This window comes from Fragaria vesca, linkage group LG4, assembly GCF_000184155.1.
Source record: "Fragaria vesca subsp. vesca linkage group LG4, FraVesHawaii_1.0, whole genome shotgun sequence".
Lineage (NCBI taxonomy): Eukaryota > Viridiplantae > Streptophyta > Magnoliopsida > Rosales > Rosaceae > Fragaria > Fragaria vesca.
Window position 1 is genome coordinate 17390676 of NC_020494.1, and position 11138 is coordinate 17401813.

The window sequence follows — 11138 nt, forward strand, 5'->3', positions numbered from 1 at the left end:
TAAAAACTACCGATTAGTAAAAGACTAGTATCTTAGAACCACGACATGTTAGATAAACCTAGCTTATTCGAAATCACTTATAGCTTCGTCTTACCTAGAGGAATATTTGCATGGTCTAAACTAACTAAAGATGCCCTAAGACACCACAATACTAAGTCATTCTAGTATTGTATAGAGAGAGCATTTAGCTTTAGAAAGTAATTTAGTTTAGGAGAAGTTTATCATGCGTTTGATTCGCCATGTCATGCGGCATTTGGAGTCAAAATATTCTTGTTTAGACGAAAAGTGTGTTGTCAAAAATGGCGCTCGGACATAACAAACTAACCATCTTGATCACATTTTTCTTAATCAGATTCTATAGAATATGAGTCATATTTGAAAATGCCGGATTTCCTACTTGTGTGTTCTTACTCGTGATGAAATTCAACCATTTCTTCGTTCAAGAGATCTTGATGCTTTTTTCCGTAATATTGTACATCTTAGTTTGGACTGGAATTCCCAAATGAACTACGAACAAACTCTATCTTGCTAATGTGTTGGCTCTTGCAAGATAGAAGGATGATCAAGGTTAGTCTACCATTGTTGCAAGACTATTAATGATAAAAGGGGAGAGTTAGCTAACAGTTAGAGTTGGTAGTTAATCACTTTGATCTGAATCCAACCAAAAGTGGAAGTGGGTGACGAACTGATGACCATTGACGGACTGGTAGAAGCAACAGCAGCCGCCGCCAAATGCAACGTCGTATTTCTAAACTTGGTAACTTTGTGATCTATGAATCACGAAAGTTGGTTACTTTGGATAGTTAGGTCATCAAGAACATTAACTAAAGTAAACAATAAACTATAAGCTTTCTCCTCCAACAATAGCATAGCTAGCTGATGGAAAAGTAGAAGTGAAGAAAGATAAGGGGGGGCATGTTGTCCAACGTATGCTGCTGCTGATACCAATAGAGTCAATTGGGTTGTCTTTGTCACTCTTCCTCAGCCTCCATTATTGCCAAGGCAAGGTCGTTAGCTCTCTTTTTACATCACCATTATTGTTCTTTTGCTACACATCAACTACGTGATGTGAGTTGTCAGATCCACTCTTCATAGCACACCATGAATCCTCTTCTATTACTGTTGGGAAATAAGTGATGTCTTAGATATCACAACGTAGTCGTCACATAATCCGAAGCAAGTTAGTTTTCAGTGATGAGTCTTACATACAAACCAAAGTTAGAGAGTTATGCTACATGAACCATCTTCTAGGATAACCAGCTATATTCCACCGTATGTGGTAGATGGTGTGGCTCAGATACTTTATTTATTTAATAAAATTTGATGATACGTTAATTTTTCTGTTACATCAACTGTCACATAAGGTAAGATGCATGTGTACCCCGTTACGTTTCTAAAAGAAAAACATCTATACTATACATTGTGACTTGTGAGTAATGATCTCATGAACGTTGTCGGGGTCGGAAAGCTGATATGGCGGAAGTGGCTGCGGGAACTACCTGAAACCAAGAGGTTTGTTGGCCGGAGAATCTATGTGTAATGGAAAAGCATCCCAATTACCCAAATAATTGTAATCATTTTGGGCCTGGGTAGAGAAGCCCAATAACAGAACCCACATCAACTTGGGAATTGGATTTGGATCAAAATTGGAAAACCTAGCAAAACAGAAAGGAAATTGCTTTGGTTTCTGTTTTCCATATTCAGGAACAAATTCTTCAACTTTAACCAGCACAAAACCCTTTTGCCCTCTCAGTAAAACAGAGAGCAAAAGTATATTTATTTTTATAAAAGTAAAATTGAGAGAGCAATGAAAGGTGGTGGTGGTGGTGGTGGTGGTGGCAGTAAACCAAGAGAAGAAGAACAAGACGGCATGTCCGTACACTCTCCCTGCAAGGCTCCTCCTTCCTCTGCTTCTTCCCTCCCCAAGGTCCCCCCTTTTTCCTCTCTTTAAATAAATATCTTTTATATAAACATGATTTAATTGTGTTCAATTTTATGGTCAATAGGAGCAATCCCAGGTTGAATTGGAGCTCAGACTGTTGGAAGCTCTTGAAATTTATCCTCCAGTTAAATTGCAAGGCAGGTTTTTTGATTTCTTAACTTCAAATTTCAAATCTTTGTTATCTTATGTGTGAGTGTTGCATGGAAATGTATAGAATTTGGGGTTAAGCACCATCTGATTGTTATTACATTACTGAATCTTGTTTTTGAGAAATTTTTACCCTGTAAATGCTCAGTTTAGTCAATAGTGCATGTTTGGTACTGATTTTGTAGTGGCATTGATCATTTGCACTCTTGGTAGGAAAAAATGTGTGGAGTATAGTTATCACTTTTGCTGAATTGAATTTGGAATGTGATGATCAAGTTGAGAGAACAATCATTGATTAAGTGCACTTGTCTGTCGTATTTGGAGAAACTGTGGAGGAGTTAATGCAAGTCGAGTAATTGATAAGCGAATCAAAGACGAAATCAATTTCCTTATTTGGTATCATTGTTTTCACATATATATAAGCAATCAACAATTTGTTCACCTGCAGGCATACATCGTCACTTTGTGCTTTATGGGCTAATGGAGTTCCTGAGGAGAAGGTTTGTTCTGCTTCCTTGGTTTTTTTTTTTTAAACATTTTTCCACAATTTCTGCTTCCTTTGTTCTAGAATTTCTGATTCAGAGTTTCGTGTGTTGTTTTCAGCTTTGATCGGAACTTCTCTTCTGATGAGGTTCTCCAATTGCTGGATCGGTTCTATAACTTGGAAATGCTGGTATGTAACTAATTTGAGTCGATCAGTTTTTTTCGTATTTCTACTTTCGCTATATTCTTTGATTATTCTTTTGTTTTCCTTTTACTTTTGAATCCCCATATCAAACATCTGTGTAGACTCAATAGGAGGTTCATTCAGTGAGGGATTAGTGTATACACTTAGAATCATTATATCCGACAAGAATCATTTCAAAGTCAGACCATCTGTGTACCTTTTCCGTTGCACTCAATGAGTAAGAGGTGAATAGCTGGGTCTTGGGAATGTTGGAGTGAAAAGGGTCTGCCTACCTTGAACACAACACTGATTTCGGCCAGGTTCTTCCATCAATTTCCTGGCCTTTGCTCAATGTTCTATAAACAGTCGCTTTGTGCAGATCAGAACGAGAACTTGTTTCCTCACATTCCTTATTCTCTTGTTCTCTGTATCATTCCATCTTATTGACTATTCAAATCACCCTTTTCTTTATCCTGGATCGGCCTCTCTACCCTTATGCTTGGATTGTCTACCTTCGGGAGAATTCCACACCTCGATAGGGATGAGCGTATTTGTCTCTATATAGCCGGGTCTTGGGAGTGTTGGAGCTTGAGAATGTAACAAGACTGTGTATTCAAATAATTACTTTTCTCTCTATACCTTGTAACATTTTAAAACATTTCCTTTTAAGCTTTATGTTTTAGCAAATCCGACAAACATTTCCTTTAAAAACCTTACGTTGTGATTCGTCTCTTGTTTCAGAAACCAGACGAGGAGGAATTGGACATCTTGAATCATGAGGAAGACTTTTGCTTGCCTCAAAGTTTCTTTGTCAAGGAGGAACCGTAACTCCTTGTATTTGTATAGATTTGCTTATTTTGTTTGAACTTGTGTATCCATTATGGGTTCAAGATGATAGTTCTCAAAGCTTTTGTGCAAGCTAGAATGCTAGATGGTGTCATGTTGGTTAATGCCATACGGTATTCATGGCTTCCTGCTATCACAATCGGTTTTATGTATCCTTGAATCTGTTTTTGGTCATTTATATTAGATTACAGCGCAGATATTTGTTGAAGGTTTTATGCATATATTGCCTGTTTCTACCATTCTATGTAATAACTCCTTGAATGCAAAGGCTCTGTTTGAATCACTGAATTATGTCTACGTCCTCCGTCGTGGAAACTGAGTGCGAGAAGGCTTAAAGGAAGGTTGTTTGCCTCTTACAGAAGAATTGCTACGTGCCCGGCTATTTCGAATTCAGGTACCTCAACATCAGTCTGCATATACGTTTACATTCCTTGGGTTTTTTTTTTTTCTTAAACCATGGAAATTTTCACACATACATCTTTATAGTAACACATCAAATAAGTAAAACATAAATCCTTGGGTAATTGATTAGTCTCACAAAATATAACTAAATTCCTAGTATTTATGATTTTATATTGGTAATTGGCTATTTAGGTTTCCTAACCAAGCTGCCGCTTACATCTCCTGTAGCCTACGTGAAAATATGGCTAAACGTAGACGCATGGAATTAGGTCAAGTTGAAGATGTAGTCCCAAATCTCCCGGCAGATCTCAGTTTTGAGATCTTCTCAAGGCTACCGGCCAAGTCGTTGATCCGCTGCAAGTGCGTATGCAAATCATGGTCCTCTTTCATTCGTAGTCCATCTTTTGTCACTGCTTACCGAAACAAGCTCAAGAATCTCAACCAACACACCACTAACCTTTTCTTCACCATCCCTGGAAAACAAAGTCAGTTCTTCTCGACACGAATCTACCATGATAAGTATGGGATTCTCAATACTACACCTCCCATTCACCTTCCTAGCGCTCCATATAGGGTTTCGTACCCCTTTTCTTCATGCTATTTAGCCGCTTCGTCCGGCGTAGTCTGTTATTGTCTAGATTTTGACACAGCTGAACCTCATGAGAGAAAGAAACGAGTTGAAGTTCCTGTTCATATATCCAATCTCTACACCGGAGAGGTCGTTACTTTTCAGTTACCGCGGCACCTCTATCCCAAAGTTGCTGTTGCTCTTGGGTTCAGTTCTCTTACAAACGTGTATAAGGTTCTCACATCCCTTCGTACCGGGACTACGGGCTTCAAGTTCAAGGTTTTCACTCTAGGTGGTACAAGTAATACATGGAAGGATGTAGCAGACATAGACTTTGAAGATCTTGGTCTTGTTCCTGACCTATTGAATTTCTCGAAACATTATTTGTGCATCCATGGAGCCATACATTGGATGCAACGGTTTTATTGTAAGAATCGACCTGTTCTTTTGGCTTTTGACGTTGTAGAAGAGACATTCAGAATAATCCGACTTCCCCAAGATTCTAAAAACAAGCCTGGCCCCAAGTGTGGCCGATATCGTGTAATTGAAGTGAACGGATGTCTGGCTGTGTTTAATAATGAGTTCCGAGGGAGTGAGACAGCAATTGATTTCTGGATTTTGAAGGATTACCAAAATGAAGTTTGGGTCAAGGAGAAAATCATGTTTCCTGCTCCATGGTGGAGCTTGGGATACCCTCGTCCTGTTTGCTCAATTCACACAGGAGAGATCCTGCTCAATCCGGACCAACGTAAACATGGCTCGGTGCATCTTTATGATATGGAACTTAAAACATATAAGAAATCTGACATCGTTTTACCAGAGGGATCGGTAATAGTTGCCAGAGGTTATGAGGAAACCCTTTCTCCCTTAAACTAGTTAAGATCGATCAAGTTGAGCAATGAGCATGCATCCATGCATGCTTGGTTTCCAGTTTCCAACTATAGCTCTTGATGATGGTAGAAAACAAATCCCCATATCCAACATGTGTGTGTACCTTGAACACATCACTGACTTCGGAAAGACGAGGAGGAGTTGGACATCTTGAAATCTTGAATCATGAAGAAGACTTTTGTTTGCCTCAAAGTTGTTTTGTTAAAGAGGTTTTGTTAAGGAGGAACCTTAACTCCTTGTATTTGTATAGATTGCTTATTTTGTTTGAACTTGTGTATTCGTTACGTGTTCAAGATGATAGTTCTCAAAGCTTTTGTGGTAGCTAGAATGCTAGATTGTGTCATGTTGGTAATTGTCATATGGGATCATCGCTTCCTGCTATCACAATTGGTTTTATGTATACTTGAATTTGTTTTTGGTCATTTATATATATTAGATTACAGCACAGATATTTGTTGAAGGTGTATATGCACAGATACCCTGCACGCCTGCAGGATGAAACGCTGTTCATATTCCTCATTGTATGCAAAGGTTCCCCATCGTGGAAATTGGTCGCGCGAGTGTGAGAAAGCTTAAAGGAAGGTTGATCGCCTCTTGCAGAAGAATTGCTACGTCCCGGGCTATTTCAGGTACCTCAACATCAAGTCTGCATATACTGATATACATGTACGTTCCTGTTTTTTATTTATTTATTTATTTTTATTTTTTATTTTTATCTCTTAAACCATGGAAATTTTATTTTCACACATACATTTTTATAGTAACACATCAAATATAATTAATTAGCCTCACAGAATATAACTACCTCTAATTTTGGATCGGAGGCAGTAGACTTTTTCTCTTTGGTTGTTACCCTTTTATTCTCTCTTCTAAGGAGTGAGTCTACTGTACTATTGAGCTATACACTGTATTAGAAGGTGAATGTACTTTTGATTGTTAGGGACCTAGCTGTAGGCTGTAGCTGGTTGTTTAGTAGTCATAGGGAGTGATTCTTATTGTTGACCCTAATAGGTGGTTACTCTTTGTACTGTATGTTGAGCAATATATGAGTTGACATTCGATTAAAAAAAAAAAAGGTACTACTGTATATGTTTATGATTTTATATTGGTATTTTGCAATTTTAGGTTTCCTAGTCCCCCAGTATGATTAGGATTACGGATTGGTTTCTCTCTCACATAATTCATCCGCTATATAACCAAGCTGCCACTTTTATCTTCTTCCCCAATTTATATAGGAATCTGGCTGTCTAGGTTCCCTAGTCCTAGTATGATTACGATTTAGTTTTCTCTCACATAATTCATCCACTATATAGCCAAGCTGCCACTTTCATCTTCTTCCCAAGTTTGATCTCTCTTTCTGCATAGCCTAGGCGAAAATATGGCTAAACGTAGACGCATAAAATTAGGTCAAGTTGAAGAAGTAGTCCCAAATCTCCCGGCAGATCTCAGATTTGAGAACTTCCCAAATCTCCCGGCAGATCTCAGTTTTGAGATCTTCTCAAGGCTACCGGCCAAGTCGTTGTTCCGCTGCAAGTGCGTATGCAAGTCATGGTCCTCTTTCATTCGTAGTCCATCTTTTGTCACTGCTTACCAAAACAATCTCAAGAATCTCAACCAACACACCACTAACCTTTTCTTCACCATCCCTGGAAAACAAAGTCAGTTCTTCTCGACACGAGTCTACCATGATAAGTCTGGGATTCTTAATACTACACCTCCCATTCGCCTTTTTAGCGCTCCATATTGGGTTTCGTACCCCTTTTCTTCATGCTATTTAGCCGCTTCGTCCGGCCTAGTCTGTCATTTTGACTTAAAGGTACCTTTGAAACGTGTTCAATTACCTGTTCATATATCCAACCTCTACACCGGAGAGGTCGCTACTTTTCAATTGCCGCGGCGCCTCTATACCAAAGTTGCTGTTGCTCTTGGGTTCAGTTCTCTTACAAACGTGTATAAGGTATTCACATCCCTTCGTACCGGGACTACGGGGGTCAAGTTCAAGGTTTTCACTCTAGGTGGTACAAGTAATACATGGAAGGATGTAGCAGATATAGACTTTGAAGCTCTTGGTCTTGATCCTCACCGATTGAATTTCTCGGCACATTATTTGTGCATCCATGGAGCCATACATTGGATGCAATGGTTTTATTGTAAGAATTATCGACCTATTCTTTTGGCTTTTGACGTTGTAGAAGAGAGATTCAGAGTAATCCTACTTCCCCAAGATTTTAAGTGTGGCCACTATCGAGTAATTGAAGTGAACGGATGATTGGCTGTGTTTAATCTTGAGGTACAAGCGTATGGAAGAGCAATGGATTTCTGGATTTTGAAGGATTACCAAAATGAAGTTTGGGTCAGGGAGAAAATCATGTTTCCTGTTCAATGGTGGAGGTTGGGATCCCCCCGTCCTGTTTGCTCAATCCACACAGGAGAGATCCTTCTCAGTCCAGAGATCCTGCTCCGTCCGTTCAGCGACGTCGAACGTAAATATGGCTCGGTGCATCTTTACGATATGAAACCTAAAACATATAAGAAAACCGACTTTTTTTTACCAGAGGGATCGGTAATAGTTACTGGAGGTTATGTGGAAACCCTTTCCCGCTTAAACTAATTAAGATCAATCAAGTTGAGCAATGAGCATCCATGCATGCATGGTTTCCAGTTTCCAACTATAGCTCTTGATGAATATACATTTGGTTTCCAGTACCATATCTGATGGGTCAAATTTCCCTCCTTATTTGGAGGAGGATGTCATGTAGTTTACTACATGTGAAAAACCTTTTCGGTGAAGCCTCAAGACCCATTCAATTAACCAAGAGGCAAGATGGTATATAAATAGCAAAATTGGTAGTGTGTATATGTTGAAATGCAAGAGAGAGAGCCTATATGTATAAGCTTGTTGGTGGCTGAAAAGTTTGACAAAAGGATGGAGATGCATTGATGGTGCATACAAACATTGAAGCTTGAATTAAGGAAGAAGTTTGAATTCTCTTCCTTGTGCATGGACGTGAAGGATTTGCATGGGAAGTGCATGAAGAATGCATGCATATATTTGCCTATATATAGAGGCATTTGCAATGGTGCAAAAGAGATAGAAGAACCGGTGAGTTCACCTTGTGCTATACAAGAGTGTGAGATAGAGAGAAAACTCTAAGTTAAGAGTTTGTGTGTGTAACAAAACAAAGTGTGTGTGAGAGTGTATCCCTTCAAGAGTGAGTCTTGAAGTAGTGTTTCTCTCCGTGTAACCTTTATTAGAATAGTGAAGGTTCTTTGTTGTTGTTGTCCCGTGGACGTAGGCACTTTGCCGAACCACGTTAATACTCGGTGTTCTTTATCATTTTCTTTCCGCTACATTTTACATTTGTGGTTGTGAGTTCTGATTCCATTCTACAGTTTATTCTTCCGCATAACCCAACAATATCTGTCTTGAGTCCAGTTAAACATTTGGTGGTATGGCTTTTCATTTCTTGCTTTCTCACATGGTGTATTGTATCTCCACTGGTGAAGTGATGCTATGTACGTAATATTGAATTTGCCTTGCTTCCTCTTTTTCCTTTTTCTTTCTTTTTTCTGTTATGAAACATAGATGCAAAAGAAATCGCCATGGCCACCAACAGTGTGTGCTCACTGTTGAGCTGGTGAAACTTCTGATGAAGTGCTCTATTGAAAACCAGGAGCGCATCTGTCAATATATGGCTAGCCTGGCATTCGAGTTGACAGACTTGATCGATAACTTAGGTCTAAATGTCTAAACATACTATAGTTCTAGTTCTAGACATTTCGTACAAAGAATGAGGAATTAACTATGAATTCAACAGTTTGTTACATCGTCACTTTGTGCTTTATGGGCTAATGGAATTCCTGAGGAGAAGGTTTGTTTGTTTTTTTTGTCTGTTTTTTGTTTTTGTTTTTTGTTTTTTTTGTTTTTGATCACAAGAATCATTCATTCGATGAGTGAAAAACTTACCTTTAGAGTGTTATATGGCCTCATTAAATCCTACATCATAGGGAAGAGTAGCATACTCCTACTTACAATTAACTGCCAATATCAACAACTACATAAGGACTAAGCCATTCTGGTTCCATCATCCACCAGTAAGTGGGATATGGAGCAGAAATGTCTAATTTAGCGACATTGTGTGCTGCCTTATTACTATCTCTAGGGACATAGCCCAAACTATAAAACTGAAATAGACTACGAAGAGGTCTGATTTCATCTACCATGCACTGCTCCATTTGTGCTCAAGTCGAATAGTTGATAGCTCCAATTATAGCTTGACAATCAGTTTCCACCTCAATATGAGTAATACCTGCCTGAATACAGAAGTGAAGACCGTTCCGCATCGCCAGCATCTCACAACTGATAGGATTGATAAACCCCCCATTCCAGGAACCGCAAGAACACATACGCACTTCCCTTGCTCATCTCTGCAAATAGCTCCAGTTCCAAAATGACCATGTTTCTGATCCTGTCCACCATCTACATTTAACTTGATCATACCATCCCTTGGTTTTCTCCAACCCTCCAAACTCCCCCGGTTGCTTTTCCTTTCATGTGGACTGTCCACATTCGATTCTTTATCCTAGCAACTTTTCCAAACCTCCCACCAATTCCCAGCAGCCTCCATAAACTCCCACACACCACCCACATGTTTACCATGAATCCTATCATTTCTCCATTGCCATAGCTTAAAGGAAGGTTGATCACCTCTTGTAGAAGAATTGCTACGTCACTACCGGAAAAAAGTACTTAGGAGACAGAATTATTTCGTCTCCTAAGTGACAAATTTTGTATCCTAAGTACTTAGGAGACGGAACATCCGTCGGCTAAGATCCGTTACCTAGGTGTGGTGAGGTAGGCACTTAGGCGACGGAACCTAAAATTCTGTCGCCTAAGTGTGGTTCTTAGGAGACGGAATATTCCGTCTCCTAAGCACTTAGGTGACGGATTTTATTTTACAATTAAAAAATATATATCCACTTAGGAGACGAAATAGTTGAATTCAGTCGCTAAAGATGAAAAAAATTAAAAAATAAATAAAAACGCCAATTAGTGAACCTAGTAAAAGTTTACTGCCCCTCAATAAACTTCTATTAGGGGTCAGTAAAATTCAATACAGTATATTCCTTTCAATTTCATGTCAATTATACACAACAGATACCCATGCATTCTTACCCTAATAAACAAATTCATTGCCCCTTAGTAAACCCAGTGGCATGGAAGTTTACTGCCCCCTAGTAAACTTCTACTGGGGTTCAGTAAACTTCAATACAGTATCTTCTTTTCAATTTCATGTCAATTATACACAACAGATACCCATTCTTACCCTAATAAACAAATTCATTGCCCTCTAATAAACCCAGTGGAAGTTTACTGCCCCCCAGTAAAAATTTACTGGGGGTCAGTAAACTTAAATACAGTATCTTCCTTTCAATTTCATGCCAATTATACACAACAGATACTCATTCTTACGCTAATAAACAAATTCATTGCTCCCTAGTAAACCTAGTGAAAGTTTACTGACCCCCAATAGACTTCTACTAGGGGTCTATAAACTTTAATACAGTATCTCTATTTTAATTCATGCCAACAATCTGCCCCAAATATACCGTTACCACCACTGTACCAAATAATCACCATGCCACCACCATCATATCAATCACATCATAACCAA

At 38.9% G+C, this 11138-nt stretch overlaps 3 protein-coding genes across 3 annotated transcripts; all 3 read left to right on the plus strand.

The window, feature by feature from the left end:
- The first annotated feature begins 1702 nt into the window (after nt 1-1702).
- LOC101314077 lies at nt 1703-3804 on the plus strand. Its single transcript, XM_004297200.1, has 5 exons — nt 1703-1927; nt 2007-2079; nt 2538-2589; nt 2693-2762; nt 3498-3804. The coding sequence occupies exons 1-5, from the start codon at nt 1808-1810 to the stop codon at nt 3582-3584; spliced, it is 402 nt and encodes a 133-aa protein (XP_004297248.1). The 5' UTR covers nt 1703-1807; the 3' UTR covers nt 3585-3804.
- Nucleotides 3805-4245: 441 nt separating this feature from the next.
- Nucleotides 4246-5448, plus strand: LOC101313602 (putative F-box protein At1g32660-like). The gene has a single exon (XM_004298331.1). The coding sequence runs from the start codon at nt 4246-4248 to the stop codon at nt 5446-5448; it is 1203 nt and encodes a 400-aa protein (XP_004298379.1).
- A 1393-nt stretch (nt 5449-6841) lies between these two features.
- Nucleotides 6842-7732, plus strand: LOC101313889 (putative F-box protein At1g47730-like). Its single transcript, XM_004298332.1, has one exon. The coding sequence runs from the start codon at nt 6842-6844 to the stop codon at nt 7730-7732; it is 891 nt and encodes a 296-aa protein (XP_004298380.1).
- The last annotated feature ends 3406 nt before the right edge of the window (nt 7733-11138 follow it).

Excerpts from the sequence above, each read along its gene's own strand:
- LOC101314077 (XM_004297200.1), top strand. The coding sequence starts at position 1,808 with ATGAAAGGTGGTGGTGGTGGTGGTGGTGGTGGCAGTAAACCAAGAGAA. Across the intron at positions 2,590-2,692 it reads ATGGAGTTCCTGAGGAGAAG|CTTTGATCGGAACTTCTCTT; the intron begins GTTTGTTCTGCT and ends TGTTGTTTTCAG. Across the intron at positions 2,763-3,497 it reads TCTATAACTTGGAAATGCTG|AAACCAGACGAGGAGGAATT; the intron begins GTATGTAACTAA and ends CTCTTGTTTCAG.
- LOC101313602 (XM_004298331.1), top strand. The coding sequence starts at position 4,246 with ATGGCTAAACGTAGACGCATGGAATTAGGTCAAGTTGAAGATGTAGTC.
- LOC101313889 (XM_004298332.1), top strand. The coding sequence starts at position 6,842 with ATGGCTAAACGTAGACGCATAAAATTAGGTCAAGTTGAAGAAGTAGTC.